Source organism: Agelaius phoeniceus, chromosome 7 (genome assembly GCF_051311805.1).
Source record: "Agelaius phoeniceus isolate bAgePho1 chromosome 7, bAgePho1.hap1, whole genome shotgun sequence".
Lineage (NCBI taxonomy): Eukaryota > Metazoa > Chordata > Aves > Passeriformes > Icteridae > Agelaius > Agelaius phoeniceus.
The window spans coordinates 50968090-50987473 of NC_135271.1; the positions used below are offsets into that span (position 1 = coordinate 50968090).

Sequence of the window (19384 nt, forward strand, 5' to 3'; positions counted from 1 at the left end):
TCAGTGAATCACCGTTCTGAGGGTAAAAACCAGCACCTGGACTATTTTTGCAACTACTTTCGCAACACATGGACCTTAGCTATCACATGGTAGTAGTATAAGAGAAGACAGTGAGATACCACAGTGTGTACTTGGCGTGAGGGTGGAGGCTCCTGTCCCGAGGAACACTGCAGGCTGGGACTCAGGACACAAGGCAGCTGCTGCCGAGCTCGATGTCTTGGCTACTTGGAGATTAAGCGGGGCAGAATGAGCTGTAAGACCAATGGAAGAGCTCTTCACAGAGGATGAAGTTTTATTCAGTTTCAGCGGGGCCTTTTCTCCCTCAGTGTCAGTATCCGATTCATCTTGGTCCTTATCCTCATCATCTTCCTCCTCAGACCCTTCTGTATCTGACTCAGAATTACTGTCAGACTCTGTTTAAAGAAAGTGCGGCAAGAGGCACATTATGACTTGGAAACTATTAGCAAGTACATTAAAGTCCTAACACTTGTGAAGTCTTTTCTCTTATTATGCATGCTTTTTTAATAACATCCCTTGAGTATAAATAGGAGGTTCTAATTAACTACCTAAGCTTTAAAGCTACTACAAATATGACAGTACTAAGTAATTCTGCACAATAATACACTGTTCTTTTGAATGGAAACAGATGAGTGACAGAAGCTGCAGTATCTCAAGACTGTTTACCCCAGAGTGAGCTACAGCTAAATCCTCCCGTTAGACCAGCAGCAGCTGGACATTACCCCAGGAAGGGCATTTCACAGGCGTGAAATCCATCATGAAGAGGAAGAAAACAACAGAACTGGATACGGGCTGAAAGGTGTCAGAATCAAAAGTATGGCAATTTGGGCAAAGGAAGAGTAAGAATTGAGGACAGCCAGGGTAAGGAACTAAAGGTGAGATACGATCCTGAGATAAAAAGATTAGTACAGGGTGTGTGGATGAGAGGGGGAAGAGAATGATGAAGGGTGGAGGCTGGACACAAGGGATATCACCACAAAGGACAAAGCAGTGACTGTAAATACAGTCAACTCTTTAAAACAGGCCTTGTCAGTCCAAATTGCATAGCCTGGTCTGCAGCCCTTAAAACTGTCCAATAACTTGCTCAAGGACTACTGTGCTCCTGAATGAGGCACAGAAACACGCTCTTCTTGCCACTCTTGACAAAGGCCCTTGTTTAGGCCCTCTCTGGCTAGGAAACCTGTTTTGCAGCTGGTCTCTGTCTGCCAGGATCATCAACCATCAATCAGCCTTAATGTCAATCCCTTCCTGAGCACTTTGTCACATCAAGCTGCAGGCTGGGTGACTAATGTGGAAGGCATGTCTCTGACAGCCTTTCCAAAAGACTAAGGAGCCACCTCCCCAGCACAGCTGACCAAGTATCTGAACACCCCAAACATGACTTTTGGACATGACACAATGGAGAATGGGGACATGTGCTAATTTCAACAATATGTGTAGGGCACTGTGGGGGCCATGCTGGCCCAGTATTTCCTGCCCCTATTTTAAAATATGGTGGGAAATGCATGTTTTCAAAATGCAAAAAAATTAAGTTTCTGCTTTTCCTATTAAAAAGGTTAAACCACCTGATTGGCTATCATCAGAATCATCTTCTTCATCGTCCTCATCTTCATCTTCATCATCGTCGTCATCATCATTTGAGTCGTCAGAGTCTTTACTGCTGGGGGCATCTGAGTCTACCCCTCTGAACTGCTCCACCACCAGCTTTGCAGAATGAAGGCGGTGTTGTGGTTTTACTGCATTTACTGCATTATTGCTGACTGCTTTATCCTTTCCTGAACCAGGTAACACAGGAGAGGTAGAGGGCATAACAGCTGTACGGTTACCAGTTGGCTTTTTCCCACATGCACTCAAGTTTATTGGCAAAGAAAAGGGGGCACTACTAGAAATGGCTACACTTTCATTGATCTTGGTCTGGGGTTTCGGTTTCGTAGTGAGTGCAAGAGGAGCCTCCTGGATGACGCTCTGAATAACTCCGTTGGGTTGGTGATTACCTAAAAGTGCATTTGTCAGGAATGGGTTAGAATGGTTGTTTTCCAAGGACGTGAGTTTTTGATGAGCTGGTGAACTAGATGTTGGTTTGGGGCTTGACAAAGCTGCGATAACCTTCTTCAGGCTCTTCGACGATTCCTGTTTCTTTAGCTGTGCTGGGAATGTCTGCTTATATTGTTCCTAAAGAAATAAGAAGACAGAGGAATAAAATGTGGAAGTGTTTGTTTGTCTTTATTTGGTATTCAGGCAGGTAAGCTCTAGGAAATTTTAAACATCTGCTAAGCCATTTTTAGAAAGCCAAAAGCAGATACTAGGTACATCAGAAGAGATGTGTAATTACTGGTTACACAAGTCTTGCATGATTTTTTCACTGTAAATCAAGTAGAAAAAGACAAATTGAACTCAAGATGAAGTTGATTCAAATTATGCAGGGAAGTTTGCTCACCTGCTACAATGCTCTAGACAGAGACTTTCATAAAGGTATTAATCATTCTGAAAAAGGTCATTTTTGGAAATATACTTACTACTCTTGTGTATCAGCACAGGAAAACCTCTTCTTATAACTTAATTTAGTGTATAAAAATCCCATTAGTGAATGTACAGCTACCTTTAACAATTTGTTCACTTTAAAGCACAAGGTAAATAAAACACACTAATGGCCACAATACTAGAAAACCAACCGAGGACTCTTGGTATGGAAAAAATTTCTTTAAAAGAATGAGGGAAAACGTATTACTCAGAAATGCTGTGATATGTTAACTGTTTAACTGAAAGAGTACCACTTGAAATTATTCATGTAAAACTTTGTAATAGCCCAGAGATGCATGTAAAGCTTACAGTGTCTTTAGTCTAAAGACTCTTCTAAAGAAAAAAACCCTCACATCATCTTCAAAAGAAAATACAATAACATGAATAAAGATGGTACAGTTTAAAAATAATTTTAAAAAATTAAGTCAAAGACAATACATGCTTGGAAGTTACTAATATTTAAAACTGAATAAGAAATTATGAAGATCTCTAAAACAAATATTCACACAGTGTATACCTCCAGTAAAAGTTTAAGAGAAATCAAACTACTAAATGTGTGATCTATCACCAGCTAAAGACTCATAAATGTGAAAGCAGAAGCCTCTTTCAATAGCAAAGATGTTTGTTATCATAATTATAATTTATTTAGCTACTCCTGGTAAGTGATAAGCTTATTTGAATTTTATGTAGTAATAAGAAATTGGAAAGGAAAAACAGTTTTTATCTTCTAGTCTAGCAATAAAAATTAAGGATTTTTCAGTTCCCACTGAGGGCCTGTGAGTTAGCTGCAAATCAGAATTGAGTTTACTACTCCTGAATACTACTAGTTTAAAACAAAATTTGAAAAAATAAAATAATAATAATAATGAGAATTGCCTCTGTAAATGTATCTTTAATATATTTATTTTTGTATATATCCTGAGCCTCGATGTTTGTAAAATGACAGATTTTTATTCTCTTCTAATCCCCATTCAAATCTCACTGAACAGAAAATTCATCAGCAGTCACCTTAATTACCATTAAAAAATAAATAAACTGAGGATCTAAAAATTCTAGAAGCCACAAACTGTTAAGACAGACATATAAACTTATTGTACAGTCCTGACCAGTAGAAAGGAAGATAAATTGAAGGGAGGGTGGGCAGGCCCTGGCACAGGTGCCCAGAGCAGCTGGGGCTGCCCCTGGATCCCTGGCAGTGCCCCAGGCCAGGCTGGACCCTGGGGCTGGGAACACCTGGGACAGGGGGAGGTGCCCCTGCCATGGCAGGGCTGGGACAGGGTAGAGCTTTAAGGTTCCTTCCAATCCAGGCCTTTCTTTGATTCTAAAAAAACTATTGAAATGGCCATACTGAGTTTCTACAGCTATCAGTGCTTAAATACCTGTCTTTAAAGAGCAAACAAAACTCAACACTACAATGAGCACGTTTGGGGTTTTTTTAAATGGGTTTCAGCTTCTTTGTTTAAAATAGGTGATTTCTATTACTTTGACTTGAAACTATCTAACTTGAAAGAAAGTGAAGTCATGCTTACATACTAGATAAGTGAAGTATTAAATAAGCATTTTCACTGAACCTAGAAGCATAGGAAAAATATCCAGGCCACACAATTTACTTATTTTGATATTTACAATTTTCTTTTTTTGATATTGATTTCAGATGCACATTGTTCTTAAGAGATGCATGACCCACACAACCTAGTTCATTTACACCATTCAGAAATCCAGATCAACTCTAAAAACACTAACTCCCATGATTATGAAAATATATATACTTATAATATTAATACACTATATTTAAAAGAGTTTGATGGCACAATGTTATGCCTTTTTAAGCAGATGACACAGGTTACAAATAATCAAAAACTTCACTCACCCGTTTAGATCTAACATCGCTGGTCAAAGTGATAGATTCTTCAGAGGTATTTTTATTCCCTGCTTTGAGTAGATCAGGGGAAGGAACTATGAGTTTTAAATAGGTCTCCTTTTTGGCTTCATGTACCAAAGACAAAGGTTTCACGTGAGGAACCAATCCCGTAGACTGTATTACACTTGTGTGTTTGTTCACAGATTCCTCCTTTGCCTGAGAGCTTTGAAAAATAAACGGAAGCTGCTGTGACAAAACCTGAGGCTGCTTCTGCTGGGACTGGAATGATGAGTGAGTCTGGGAATCAGACACAAGAGGTATCTGCTGGTGTGTTCTTTTTTCTTGAGACTTGTCCTGTGACTTCTGTCCATCGGTTTTTGCATCTGTTAAACCACTATGCATTAGCACCTGCAAAATATTTATTTTTGAGTGTTCATTACATAAGTTAAAGATCCTTTTAAAAAGGCTAAACATATGATCAGTCTTCCTGAAACAATTACACTAGTCTTGGCAGAGGATGAATAATAACTTTTAAATCAGTCTTGTAATATATTTATTGTTCATTTTCAGTTTTTTCCCTCAGATAGTTTCAGCATGTTACAACAATGTTTACTAGAGAAGGAGGAGTATTAAACCATGGTTGTTCTTAAATGTATTTCTGACTGTAAACCTAATAGGATACCAAAGATTCCAATCTTGCTGTTCTTCTACTAGGGAAAGGTAGGCATTCTACTAGGAAAAAAGTAACTGCCAAAGCAATACCCACAATGATATATTTTCAATTCACTACCTGCACACAGTACTTAATTTCTTTGTACTTCCTACTTCATAAAAAAAGATGTCTACCAACTGTAAACTCCCTGTAAAGAACTGCAAAACAAAGACATGCATGCACACAAAAGAACCAAAAAAGCGCACAAACAGAAGATGCTGAAGCAAACCTAAAATGAGTATTCTTAGCATTCATTAATGTGCAGTTAAATAATTGTTGACTATTTGTTCACTGACGTGAGTAGGTCAACTTGTCACAAACAGCTTGTAGAAACAAGACTGTGGACAGGAGAGTGAGGTGTTGTACCTTGTTCTTGCTTTTGTGATGTGCTTCATTTTCGGAATCAGATTCATCATCTTCACTCTCTTCAGCACTCTGGTCCTCCTCCTCCTCCTCCTCTTCATCCTCCTCTAGGTCCTCAGAGTCACTACTACTGACACCTTCACTTGAGGTGTCTGAAGAGGAGCCCGAATCACTGTCGCTGTTACTCGAGCTTTCCACTGCTTTTTTTCTGGGCTTCTACCGGGAAGATGAATTCTCTGTTAATGCTTCCATTTTAATCTGTTATGTAATCTTATTATGACACATAATCTTTGAAACAAAGAAGAGTGAGACTTTGGAGAAAAGCGATCTGCAATGCCTAAAGAAGAAGTGCTTCACAAGGTGATGAAAATTAAAAACTGGCCACAAAGTTCCACTGAAGTCTTTTTCTGACCACTGCTGACATCACTACATCACAAATTTATATTATTTGGCATAAAATGCCAAATTTAGGTCCAAAACTTGTGGTACAGGTTAGCACAGAAAGAACAACAAACATTAGGTTTATCAAAAGTTTCAGTGATGCATTCATTTAGCTACTTTCACAGTATGGGCTGTACAGCAAAATAGAGTTTTGAGGACTGAAAAGAATATGTTCATCAAATTGCTTCTGGGATTTGCTTCTGAAAAATGGACCAGAATCTGCTGAAATACTCTGACAACTACATTATATCGAAAGTAACTCTAGATTTTCATCAACTGTAAAAACACTTTGATATCAGCTTTGCCTTTTTCTTTTTTTTCTAAAACGAAATAAATATTTTAGCAGGTTTTTTTAGATACCATCCCCAAAAAGAAATTACAACTAAGGTGATGACTGATGAAATCAGAAGATGAATACTAAAGAACTAAAACCCTAAATAAAAGAACTTTTAGAAAAGTATATTAAAAGGTTTTAAAGTTAAGACATGCTTTTAAGAAGAGACAAGTTTTACACTTAGAAATTTAAAAGCATAACATCACTTGTACAAAGCTCAGCTTTAATAATCATAATCATCGTCATATTAGAGTTCTCATTTGGAGTAATTTCCATGTTTTGATACAAAAGGTTGTTCAAATCATTACACTGACAAATGCCATTTACCTCATAAAAAGTTTCAGAAGAAAAGCAGCTATGAACATCAGCATATCAAGTAAGATTAGGAACAAAAGCTCCATTTCAGTATTTCAAAATTTACTCCAGGAACTTAAGAAAAAGTCAACCTGATATTTATCTGCATGAGACAAAGGACTTAAAAGTCAAGATATGGAACACAATATTCTTAAGAAAGGTACTTGCACATCAAATCCATCCTTTTACAGCACCTCAGTATTTAGTCAATAAAACTGGAGTTTGAAATCAGTGCTTGCATCAAGAAATCTATCAACAGCACCAAATTTATACTTAAAGATGAAAGGTAACACAAAGGAGAAGATAACAATGCTGACAGACATCCTGACAGAAAATGGGGAGGGAGGAGGAACCAAACAACAAACCAACCAACCAAACAAAAACACAAACAAACAAACAATGGCCAAAAAGAAGTAAGATTTTCTGAATAAAGCAAAGAGCCAAAAAGTACCTTTTGGGAAGGTGTTTAGAGTAGTAAAATAGAAATGTATTTGGTACCCTGCCCAACTGTAGTAATAGTCAGAAATACAGAAACACTATCTGAAAAAGCTTTACCTCTGCACCACAGAAAGAAAGATAAATTTTGCATGTAGATACCCAGGATAAAAAAGCAGAATTTTAGAAAGAGCCATTTTTAACATTTAAGCCTGAAAAAAGTCAAAGATTACCCAAATACCTTTAACTAGCTTAATACTTTCAAAAGGTGTCAACTGTTGAACACGGAGAGTGTTTTAAGAGAAAATATTCTTAGTAATTTTCCTATTGTCCATATACTAAACATTGTATATCACTACACAATTATAAGCAGCCATTTCGGTGCTAACCCCTATTTTTACAAAGATACATCAAACCCCAGCTGTCCTTTGAAAATGCCAACCTCTCCCCTTCACACATTTGGACTTGGTAGCTGAATGTAGTTCAGTAACAGAAAGAAAGCAAGAAGGCCAATTCACTCACAAAACAAAAATAAATAAAAAAAGAAAAATATTTTGGCCTAGATGGCTATCAGTAGAGAATTACTCCCTTAGCTTTTATTCTGGCAGTAATCCCCTTCCCAGTACACCATTTTCTGTGTTTTGCTTCAATAGTTTTGATTCCGAGAGCAGCAAAATTCTTAGAGTGCTTAGGTCAGTATATAAGGTTTACTAACTCACTGAGAGCACTCATGTCTTTCATATTAGATAGCTAAGATTATTGCTGAAACACAGCAGTGAATAATAGTTTTTCTTCTGATAAATAGAAAATGGCTTACAGAAAAGCACTTTTAACATCTAAAATTTTCTGTTTTTATAAGACACATGAAAACCTAATTAAATTCATAGAAATAATCGATAATATTATAATTGTAATACCAATATATATGCATATATATATACTGTAATAAATAATATCAAATACTGGTGTTAAAAATACAATTTTTTAAAAATTAGATAAATTAAATGAAACTAGATGTTGGACACCGCTATTAACTTATTAACTAGTGAAATTAGCACTAATAGTAACTTTTTGTTCATAAGTATGTCAAAAAACCCCAAACAATTTAAAAAAATTTCAAACACCAATACACACAAAAAATCCCTACAGAGACAAGGAGACAGATCGTGCTCTAATAGATCAGAAGAACCCAAAACATTCTGTACTCAGAAAGAACGCTTAAAAATGCTCCTGTGTGCAGAACACTTATCATGTCAAATTTTTTGTCTGACTCTTCAGTTTCTTTCAGTGTATCTACCTTGTCTTTGATTTTGTCAGCTCTGGTATCCAAAAGCTGAACTTTGCTTTGCTCCTGGTTGTATTTGCGTCCTCCAGCTCCTGAGGTCACACTTTTCACTGGTCCTGCCGATGTTGCAATGCTAGCGGAGAGCACGGATGTGCTGAGAGCTGAGACTGCACTGGTACTGCTGCCATTCAGTGATCCATTCATACCTAAAGATGACAGATTTACAAAGTGACATTTAAAATAAATCTGGAGTAACAAGTAATTTCTTTGAAATGCTCCAGTCACCTAATGTTCCACAGACATGTAACAAGATCCTAGATACTTACAAGTTACTCGCCACATATATTAAAATCTGTCATCAATGTGTCACTGTGATTTGGAGTTATTTTAGTTTAATCATCCATGATTTAAAGGCCAAACACATACTTGGTATGTATCATCCTTACCTAACAGAACCCATTTTTTTGAACTGTTTAGGAATGGGAAGAATGAGGAAAGTAAACGTCAAATTCCACATCTTTCTGGATGTGCAGAAGTTCAATATGATAATTTCCAGCCATTACCTTTGTCAGTATTATTCCGACTACTTTTTCCTGTAGCTCTTGAGTGGAATGAAGCAGAATCATGATTCTGTGCAGGAGGAGCAAACAACGTGGGAATTCCCAAGAGTGGTGGGAAAAAAGCTGCCCCAGGACGAGAGTGTGTGTCTGCTGTTCGCCACCATTCTGAACCGCAAAGGAAATAAAAACAAACTTCAGTTGTTCTAATAGTATATTTAAGTATTTCAGTAAGCATATTGCTGTGCATAATTCAGAGCAGATTTACTAAATCTAGAAGTAAAAATAAAACATTAAGGAACTTCTCAATGACATACATTTCCTGAAGCAACTCTGGTCTTAAGTCATTAAAGCCATGCTGATAAAGATTGCAATGCAGTTTTATTTAAATACATTCTGAAAATTAATACTTACTAGAAAGCTATATGACACTGATCACCCCAAAGTGAAACTGCTAGTCTTATAAACTGAATCAGTATTCACATATCACCCTTTAACATTTATTATTATCTCAGCACTCTTCCTACACTGGAACTACGAAGTAACACAACAGCTTTCAGTCACCTCTGCAATCTGAGTCTTGCAATACTCCGAGGCCTCCACCACAAAACCACATCTGAAGCTGTTCCCCGTGAGAAGACCTATTAAACAGAGGAACTGCTAGCTACCCAATGGTAACTCTACAGCCACTGCAAGAGGTCTCTATGCTTGAGTTTGACACTGCATTGCAAAAAAAACTGCCTCTATTTTTTTCCTGTAACAACCCTATTCAAATACCCCAGTATCAACTGGTGATCCTGCTTCTAACTTCACTATGCGTCATGCCATCTCTCAGACTGGAAGGTGGGAAGACAAGATGAAGATCAGACGTGATGAAGAGGTGTCCTGGTTCCAGCCAGGGCAGGGTTAGTTTTGCAGTCATTGGGACGGAGCATGGCCAGGACCCAAAGTTTATTCAAGTAAATCTCACATCGCTGGCAGGGGAAAGGGACTCTCTTCCAGGGAGAAGGGCTCTCTTCCCAGCAGGCGCACCAGTGGCAGAAGTCAGTACTTGTCTATTGTTGGGCTGGGCGGGGTTCCATTTGAATAGTTTGTTTCTTATATCCTCTGACAGTACTGCTGATGTTAATATTTTTTTTCTTATCTCATGTCTGTTTCCATAAATTGTACTTATCTCGACCTGTGACCTTGGCTTTTTATGCCTCCAATTTTGCTCTCCAGCCCTCTTCAAGGGCAAGGGTGGTGGTGAGAGGCAGGGGAGAAGTGAGTGGCAATGTGGTCCTAGTGGGAGCACTAAAGCTAGATTGAACCAGACTAAAAATTACATGCAAAATGTAAGCATAGTTAGACCTGTGCTTACCTTAAACAGTAAGGATATTGAAGTCAATACAGCAAGGAAAATATGTGAAAAGGAAAATGAACAGAGGAAGTGACCAGGAAAAAGTAAATAGAGAAGTTATTTGAGCTGCTACACACTGGAAGGTTCGGGAAGGGCAGCACAGAAGAGAGCAGGCAAGTCAGCATGTATTCACAGGGTAGGACAAAATAAGAATATTAAGAATATATAATAGCTAAGATGACAGACAAAAATCAAAGGCCTAGAAATTCTGTAATCCTGGTAGAGGAAATCTCATAGGAATTTCAGAACTAACCTTCAGCTTTAGAGATAGCCTGAACACAAGTATAGAAAACAAATAATGGAATTCTCAGACTGTAAAAGCATGCATAACCAGAAGAACAATGTAGTCCCTAATGGAGATAAAAAGCAGGAAAAGACTGACACCAAAGAACATTAAATTCATGCGTGCCATCCTTTAATATAAAGACCATTCACATCAAAAAGGACAGCATAAGAAAGACCAGCATTCCCTGTCTTCCAGAAGACTCCCGTTAGCAACAAAGGCCTAGGGCACACTGACCATGCTTCTGGTGGAGTTCTACACACAAACCATTAACTTACTAATCCTGCTCCTCCCTCTACATGTTTTAAACATTATTACTGTGTTTGTGTATATAAGGAATAATTCTGGAATGAATTCCTGACTGCAGTAACTCATCCTATTAGGTGTTAGGAACACAAGGTCATTCACTAGGATTTTTCATTTATTAGCAACTACAAGGTAGCAACTACAAGGCAACATAACGGGAATACTACATAGACAGTGCAGGGAAATTCCTCTTACTGATTTGACATTTCTGGTTCAGGTGCCGTTTTTTCCTTCTTCCAAGACAAGAAGGGATTTTCACTTCATTGATGCTAACTATTGCAGGTGATGTGTAGAGTATTTCTTTAAGCTTCTGACATGAGTTTAAAAGCATCATGTTTCAGGTCTATGTTTGCTGAATTTAGTTCAAATGGCTTTAACATCACTTTGTAAATTATCACAAAAAAGACCCAAAAAACAACCATAACCAACCCACACCTCAGTTGTGTATCTTCTTCCACAATGCTTCTCTCTCACAGACCACAGTGGTGATTCTCAATCATGCTGATGAGCAACACTGCATTGCAAAGTTTCATAATACTTTGAAGAGTTTCCGAGTCAAAAGAATCTTTGAGATTGTTCATCAACATTCTTCATCATAGAGAAAGTGCAGCTAACTGTACACTATACTACACACTATAACAGCCTTGAAAGAAGACATACTAAATGTGCTATCTGAGCCATTACCTAATGTATCTAGGAAAGAGAAGCCATCCATTTTAAAATACACATTTAAGCATGTGGAAGAAATAAAACACCAACAAAAAATGGTGGAAGTCTTGTAACACTACACTGAACTGTAATGACATTTCCCCTCTTTCTTATCTCATGAAAATACTAACAGTCTGCTTACCAATTAATTATAGTATTTCCTTAATTTTCCTATTTTAATGTTCACTCTTCAAGTTACTAACTTACTTTACACATGCTCCACATAGGTAAATTTCATATTAAATCTCACTCCTTAACATTCTTGGCTTAGTTTTAAATAGGTTAAATATTTTTGAGCACAGTTTTTGAAATTCTACTAACCACTGCACAGATAAATGATTGAAAGCATTATTCCAAAGGGCAAAATACATTTCAACAATGCTGGTCTCTTACTAACTCTTGTGCATTTATGTACACCATTTTAAAATTGTTATGGATCTCATTAAGGAGAAATGGGGAACTCCAAATAAGACTGAACAATTTTGCTCTAACAAAAACAGCTTCTGGTCTGGGAAAAAAAAATGTTTTGTTATTTATTAAAAAGTTAATGAGCTTCCCTTTCTTGAAAAATAAAAATTAAAGACTTTCCAGCTCTGATAACATCAAAACAATACAGCTTAAATGTTCAGCTTAGAATGGTTTCACACACTAGTATTATTGCTTTTCATAAAGACAAAACACTGAATTATGGTTTTATTTTGAGAAAAAGCTATTGATTTATATTCTTCCAAAGTTGATAACATTCTCATGAGGGTGAATGTAAACCTCTTTCCAGAGGCAATTTACTTTTCCAATGCACCTTATTTTCAGCAATGGGTGAATAAGAAGAAATCAAATAAAATCTCTGTTTACTTGATTAGAATGTTTTAATTATTCAGGAACTAGTGCAAATTAACCAATTAAACTAACAGTATGTGATATATTCCACAATGGTTTCACAGAGGTGCTTTGTCTTTCTGACCTGGGAATATGCCAAAATAATTTACTTGTATTTTAATCTCCCTGGCAAAGCATAAAGACTTCCAGTTCTAACTCATCATGTATCATGGGCACCTGACACGGTATGCAATCAACTTTATTGCAGAGACTACTTAATAGACTACTGATTGCTGCAAAGAAAATAAAGAGATCTTTTTGGGCTAAAAAGAACCTCTCTAATCTCATGCATTAAGATGCATTACCTTCTCTTAGTAAGAATAATTGCTTATTCTTAAAAAAAATATTTTATTAGATACTAGAAAAATGCATTTTTAAATTTGAAGATAATTCAATTATCTGTTTGACAGACATTGATGGGTTTTTTAAAATATTACAGAGTGCAGAACACTGCAGTTTAGACCTGGCTAGTATATAGTCTACCTTGGCTACAGAGTATCGTGTAAATTCAAGACACGCAGGTGGCTGGCAGCATCAACACTTCGGGAACCTTTCCTCAGTGGATACAACAGCAACCACAGTGCACTGCGTCAGCAGCGAAACAGACCTACTCGTAAATAAAACTGATGGTATCGATAGTAAACTACATTCCAGCTTGCTTTTAGGAAGACAAAGTGTCCTTGAAAAATTATGTATGTTCTTAAACATCAGATGCAGCCAGGCAAACAATCTGACCATCAAAAAAAAAAGACTGCTGGTAATTACTATCAGTCTTTTTAACTATTAGCTACCAGACAGAAATTACACTTTTTTAAAAATAAAAGATGAAAATAGAATGTTTAAAAGGCCCTTAGTAAAGAACCAGCTGTGTTTCCTAATGAAGAACAAAACCGACAGTTTAGTACCTTTATTACATTATTCATCTGCTTCAGTCTTACTGTATTTTGGCAGACCAAATACATATCCCTATAAATGCACAGAACCTTAACAGTAGATACAGAATTACATGATGTAATCTGCACACAGCAAAAGCAGCAAGGAGAGGTAAATGAGTCACAGAAATGCTCAGGTTAGGACTATACATTCATAGCCATATGGAAATTTACTCCTGCTACATTTTAGGAACGACCAAAGAAACCCATTTCAAGTGGCATGGGCTAATGAATATAGACCAAAAATCCTTTTGGAGATGAGTCTTTAGTGGGGTACTGAAAAATGAAATACTTCGTTATTTATTCCAGAAGAGTTTTAGTTAAGAATTTTCTGGCTGATTTTAGAAAAATTAAAATAAATAGTTGAGACATAACTCTAGGTCTGGAGACATTCTGGTTTCAGTTTCTTGGGGCAGATACAAAACAAACAAACGCAGGATGATACTGGGGACTTGGAATCTACTCATTACTTATTATCAAGCTGTATCAGTTTGGAGAATATACTTTTGCTCATTTTGCTGCAAGAACAGAGTTTTTTTCTGAAAACAGGGGATTACCATTAATTTAAGCTGAAAAAACTTCCTATTTACCATATATCATTCAAAAATCAGGCTAACAGAAACAATGTTCTCCAAAAAAAGATCTGTTTATGAACAGTTAAGTGAGAAACAGCAGGGAAGAGTTTACCGTTTCTTGTTCTGTGGATGACGTTTGCATCGTTCCGCTGAAATGGGAGTTTCAATCACAAAAATTAGATTCTTGCATGGAGAAATCTTCCATATATATTTCTGATTCAAGGTAAGATATTTCACTCTAGTCAAGATTACCCAAGACTGTGACATTGTGAAATTTATCTTTTCCATTTCAAGCTCCATTAGAAGAAACTACTCATCCAAATGTAAAACTACAGTATGGGCTGGGCTTAAAAGGTGAGAACAAGATGTACGTTCAAGAAGCTGATTATTACAACTTAATCTGAAAGTGGCGCAGAGTTTGCTAGATGAACCCTTTATTTGATCCTCACTCTCAAGGCAGCCTTGCAAACTGAATTTTTTTTCCACATATTAAATAGTAATTTTTAATCAATTTCATTCCTTCAGTAAGTAAGTACTATGTAAAATGTATTCACAGCAAATGAATGCCACTTGGCAAAACCAAAAACCTCAGACATTTTTCTTGGATGCATCTGTGCAACCTTATTACGTTTGACTTGTAATAATAATTACAAGCGCTGACAAACACTAAAATTACATTGCAATATAGACTTGAGTCATTTTTACCACACGTGTTGATTGTGGAGCTCAGTGTCGCGGCTCCAGAGGAAAGGCCACCCTTCGATACTTCTGAAGTTACCGACGGTGTAGAAGATGCTGGAGTGGAAGCAGCTGTAGTAGAGGAGACTGATGATGACGTTAACCGCTCTCCAGACTCCATATCTGGAAGAGAGAAGATAAATATCTGTCTTCTATGGCAGCAAGGGAAATCACAAGGGACTATGGGACTGTCTGTGCTGACTGTGTCTCAGGATCTGCACTAAATTCTCAAGAGGTTCCCATGAGACCTTCACATGAGAGGTACATCCCATTAACAGCACCCATTGGTCAGGGAACTCAGCAGAGCTGCAGAACTGTGGGAATTTGGTACTGCTGTTCAGAGTTACATCACATTTCACCTTGAATGCCTCTACCACACCCTGTGCTCAGGAGCTCCACTTCAGCTCAGGCTGGACGGAGCCAGCCCACCACTCTTGCAGCCTGCCTGTGCCCCTGCGTCTTGGCTACATCACATGTTCTACCTGCTCTCTAGGATGGCATCAGCTCCCATTTTCGGCTACTTCTCATCAGGCAACCAGATGGATGCTGGGCATGACAGATTCCACTATTCTGTCTAACCGTGTGACCAGCATTGTGCTGGAGAAGGCAAAAGCCCTGCCTGTGTAATCCTCAACTGCCAGCTTACCCCTCCTTGCAGAACAGCCCTGCTCTTTGCTGCTCTCTGACAGCCAACTTTAAAGAACCGGTATTGCATGCCAAAATGTCCATATCTAGACTCCTAATTTAAGAAAAAACCCAGCAATTACGGTGAGATAATATGAGTACAAGAACTCCTGTAAGTTGCTAGGAGTTTTTGGTGGTGGTGGTGGTGGTGTTGTTTCCTGGTGAGCTTTTCATACAAAATAAGACATTTATCTGTGCCATGAATTGTCTAAATCCAAAGCCACCAGACTTATCTCATGGAGCAAGCATGTGTATTTTAAGAGAAACAGACAGTAACATTATTATTAAAAACACTAGAAAAAGTGTTTGGACAATACTCAGGGACATCGTGTGGCTCCTGGGGACAGACTTGTGCAGGGACAGGAGTTAGACTTAATGATCTTTGTGGGTCCCTTCCAACTCAGCATATTCTGTAAAGTAGTTTCTCAAATACTTAAGAAGTGCAGCCAAGCCAATGATGTCTTTTCACAGTGGTAGCAGCATCAACAGACTGTCTGACTCAATCTGCCAGAGCAGCAGATGATGGTGAGTCAAGATCACAGTATAAATAAGGTGGAGAAAAAATTCCAAAGTCCCTGTCCTATTAAAAATGCCATGAGACTAAGCACATTGAACTCCTAACTGGGAAACTTCCAAGAAACTTGTTCCTGTCATGGAGTCTCCCTCATGGACACAGGCAATACCCTTTCTCAGATTTACACCTGAAACCTGAGGGGTAAGCACTGAACCTAAATCAAACAACTTATAAAATCTCATTCCCAGCGAGAATGAGATTTTGTAAAACAGAATGCCAAGTACATAAGAAAGACACACTCTTCTAAATTCTATTTTAAACAACTTAGAAAACTGCTATGTTAAACAGCACTTCTGATCCAAAGCTGTATTAAACACTGACTTCACAAATGCACACTTGAAAGATAGCATAAAACCTGTTACCTGCCTCTCCAGAAAGTAGATCCTTGGTTGTCTCAGACAGTAAAAATGAAATTTAAAAAGCCACAGCAAATACAAAAGCAAAATCAATGGAGAAACACAAAATACTGTGAAGATACACTGTACCCATTTCAACTAAATTGTTCATTCCTTGTCACTAACAGTTTTTATACATTGCAATTTCTGTGCATGAGGAAAGTCTCCAGGCTTTGCAGGCTAGCAGAACAAAGCATACTACTTTGGGAAAGTGAAAACTGCTAACATGGGAGGTACAGTCTGTCATACAGAATTGCCTACCCTCTGTACCAACTGCAAACAGCCACTCCACCCTCAACAGCACCTAAAGATTTCACTGCTTTTACTCTTTACAGGCCAATTTATCATGAATCAATGTCCTAGGGTGATGTTATGATGCTTGTATCCCCAGCCATGTGTTCTGTTTATGCTGGATATTATATTTTGTGTCCCCAAGACTGGCTGAGAGAGAAGGCAGGGAGAAGAAGTGCAGATTTTTGTTATCAGAGACTGGACTCCTCTTCCACAGTCTGCGGGAACACTGTTGATGTCTGGGCACAGATGGGGCAGGACCCCATGCTCCTTTTGCTTTTTAGTTAGTTAGTTAAGCTAGCTGAGACAGTCGGAGCTTTCCCTGGACTGTTTTTCTTTCCCTTTTCTTGGAACCATTTGGACCTGCTCCAGACCCAAGGAACCCAAGGAAACACCAAGAGCTCACACTTTGCAGCCTGCTGGGGCCTTCTCTGCAGCCTTTCCCAGTGCCGGAGGGACTGATAACAGAGCAACTACCCACCAGAGAGACTTTCTGAATTTGTCGTCTCTTCAGAGCAGCAAATGAGTTTTGTCATCTGGTATTGTTCATTTTTTGTGCTGGGGAGTGCTTTGCCTGCTAAATAAACAGGTTTTTTCCTCTTGTCTCTGAGGAAAGTCTTTCCCGAACCAGTTGGGGGGAGGCCAGATCTTAACCCAGCAAAGAGTACAGCTGTCCAAGCCACGAGCTGCCTGTTTCTCCAGGAGAATGTTGTGAGAGACAGGATCAAAGGCTTTGCTGAAGTCCAGGCAGACACATCCATAGCCTTCCCCTAATTCACTAGTCAGGTCACCTGGTTATAAAAGGAGACCAGGTTGGTCAGACAGAACCTGTCTTTCCTAAAGCCCTGCTGGCGGGGCCTGCTCCCCTGGTTTCCTGCATGCGCCGCCGTGTGACCGCACCCAAGATGATCTATTCCATAACCTTCCTGGGCACTGAGGTCAGGCTGACAGGCCTGGAGTTTCTCAGATGTGAACATCTAAAGTATTTTATAAATAAGCATAGTTAAGAACCACCTACAAGCAATCCATGCTTGAGTCATAAATAAGAAGACATCCTTGGCAAATCAATACTTTTTAAATACAGAAAAGTAAATATAGCTATACTCGCAAGCTTTTAACTAACATAGGCCATCTGTTTGATCAAATAAGAACTGGGAGAACAGTAATAAGCTGCCCTTTTAAGGCTCTCCTCTCTCTCTCACTCCCACCCTGCTCCTTTTATTTCAGTTTGCAGGGGTCCGAGAAGTCTTTTTGAGAGGGTGCTTTTTCAAACTTTATTTTAGCTGCTTGTTTAATGTCTTTAATAGAGAAATGAGATATTGGGATTTCAGAATTATTTTGAATGGAAGAAATTTACATTCTTCTCCTAGAGACATACATAGTTTTGATTTCAAACTAAGTTAACCCTTAATTATGTTTAATTACTCTAACCACAGCAGATGGCTAACTCCAAAAGAGATAATCCCCAAAACAGTCATTAGACAGGATCAGCAATAATTACACTATAGACCTAATGCATTCTGTGACTAAAAAGTCCATACCAGTTACAGCAGATCCATATCCTTTTTAACCTCAAGTATAAGTGAGACATTTGGTTCATTGGAGTTATTTTGTCAGTCAATAGTTATGAACTGCCATGACTGATTATTAATCTCTCATATTTGTAAAAGAGAAAAATCATTAAGTAAAACTAAGAAGAAAATTACTTTTTAAAATTTTCCTGGTGTAGTGATTTATGTCAGTTCCTCTCAATGCTTTGCCTGAAACTCCAGATATTTTCCCAGAATTTCCCATGGTGAATAATCATCATTAATGCAACTTAACCCAATGAAAACAGAAAGTAATCTCTTAGTAAAAAGGAATGAAGAAGGGAAGTATGTGAAGCTTTACACAGGAAAAATGTTGTATTTTGGGGGGAAAAAATTACTAATGTTTAGTAAAAATAGAAATACTAAAAAAAAAAAAAGATTTACTGAAGGAAACAACAGTCAAATAGTTTTCAAATATATCAGGTTGAAATTTCTTTACAGTCAATTACCTACCTATTCTATGCTCAAAACCTTCATGGAAATGTACCCTAATGCAGAAGAAAAACCCTTTTCCTACTCTTATCCTATCAATGTTAGCAGGAATGTGTGAATACTATGAAGTATGTTTTGAAGACATCTAAACACTAAACTCATCTCCAAATTCCAATTTAACTTCTACATTCCCATGTACTGCTTCCTTGTTTCAATTATTACCTCTAACACAGTGAAAAAAAAGTTGGGTAAAAATACGCTTCAGTTTTTCTCAACGACCAAGTGAAATTTGTAACAACTTTATGATCCCAAACTATAGAAGAGTCCCACAATACTGTGTTCTCTTGCCTTACAGCAAGGTATTTCACTGCGTCATAATAACGTTGTCAGTCTGCCACTAGTTCTTGTATCAATGAGTGCTCCACTGCCAGAAATATTGCAGGTGATGAAGGGAAGCACATCAGAGTCCCAGAACACACAGTCCAGCACATCACAAATGCAAAATGCAGTGCCCAAAAAGGTCATGCTCAGAAGGTAAACGCAGAGCATGGGTGCTAGCTCAGAGGTGACTCAGCAGGCCAAGCAGTACCTGTGCATTCCACACCTTCCACAAGGGCCACAGAACCAGGGAGGAATGGGTTCAAAACAAGTGGTGTGACAAAAAACACCCACAAAACAAGCAAGCACACTGACCAAACCTCAGGTGAGAAGGAAGTGAGGTA

General features: G+C 38.1%; 1 protein-coding gene across 14 annotated transcripts in view; it reads right to left on the bottom strand.

Moving 5' to 3' along the window:
- Positions 1-19384, bottom strand: part of BAZ2B (bromodomain adjacent to zinc finger domain 2B) — a 112153-nt gene that overhangs the window by 45403 nt on the left and 47366 nt on the right. For 12 of the 14 annotated variants that reach the window (XM_077181829.1, XM_077181827.1, XM_077181825.1 and 9 more), the window contains exons 2-8: positions 14665-14820; positions 8887-9048; positions 8336-8529; positions 5478-5690; positions 4409-4807; positions 1584-2190; positions 120-413 (exon numbers count right to left, since the gene is read on the bottom strand). In XM_077181829.1, coding sequence (XP_077037944.1) covers positions 120-413; positions 1584-2190; positions 4409-4807; positions 5478-5690; positions 8336-8529; positions 8887-9048; positions 14665-14818 — 2023 coding nt within the window. In that variant the 5' untranslated portion in view covers positions 14819-14820. The remainder of the gene's footprint in view (positions 1-119; positions 414-1583; positions 2191-4408; positions 4808-5477; positions 5691-8335; positions 8530-8886; positions 9049-14664; positions 14821-19384) is intronic. The other 2 variants (XM_077181830.1, XM_077181824.1) reach the window with 2 other exon arrangements.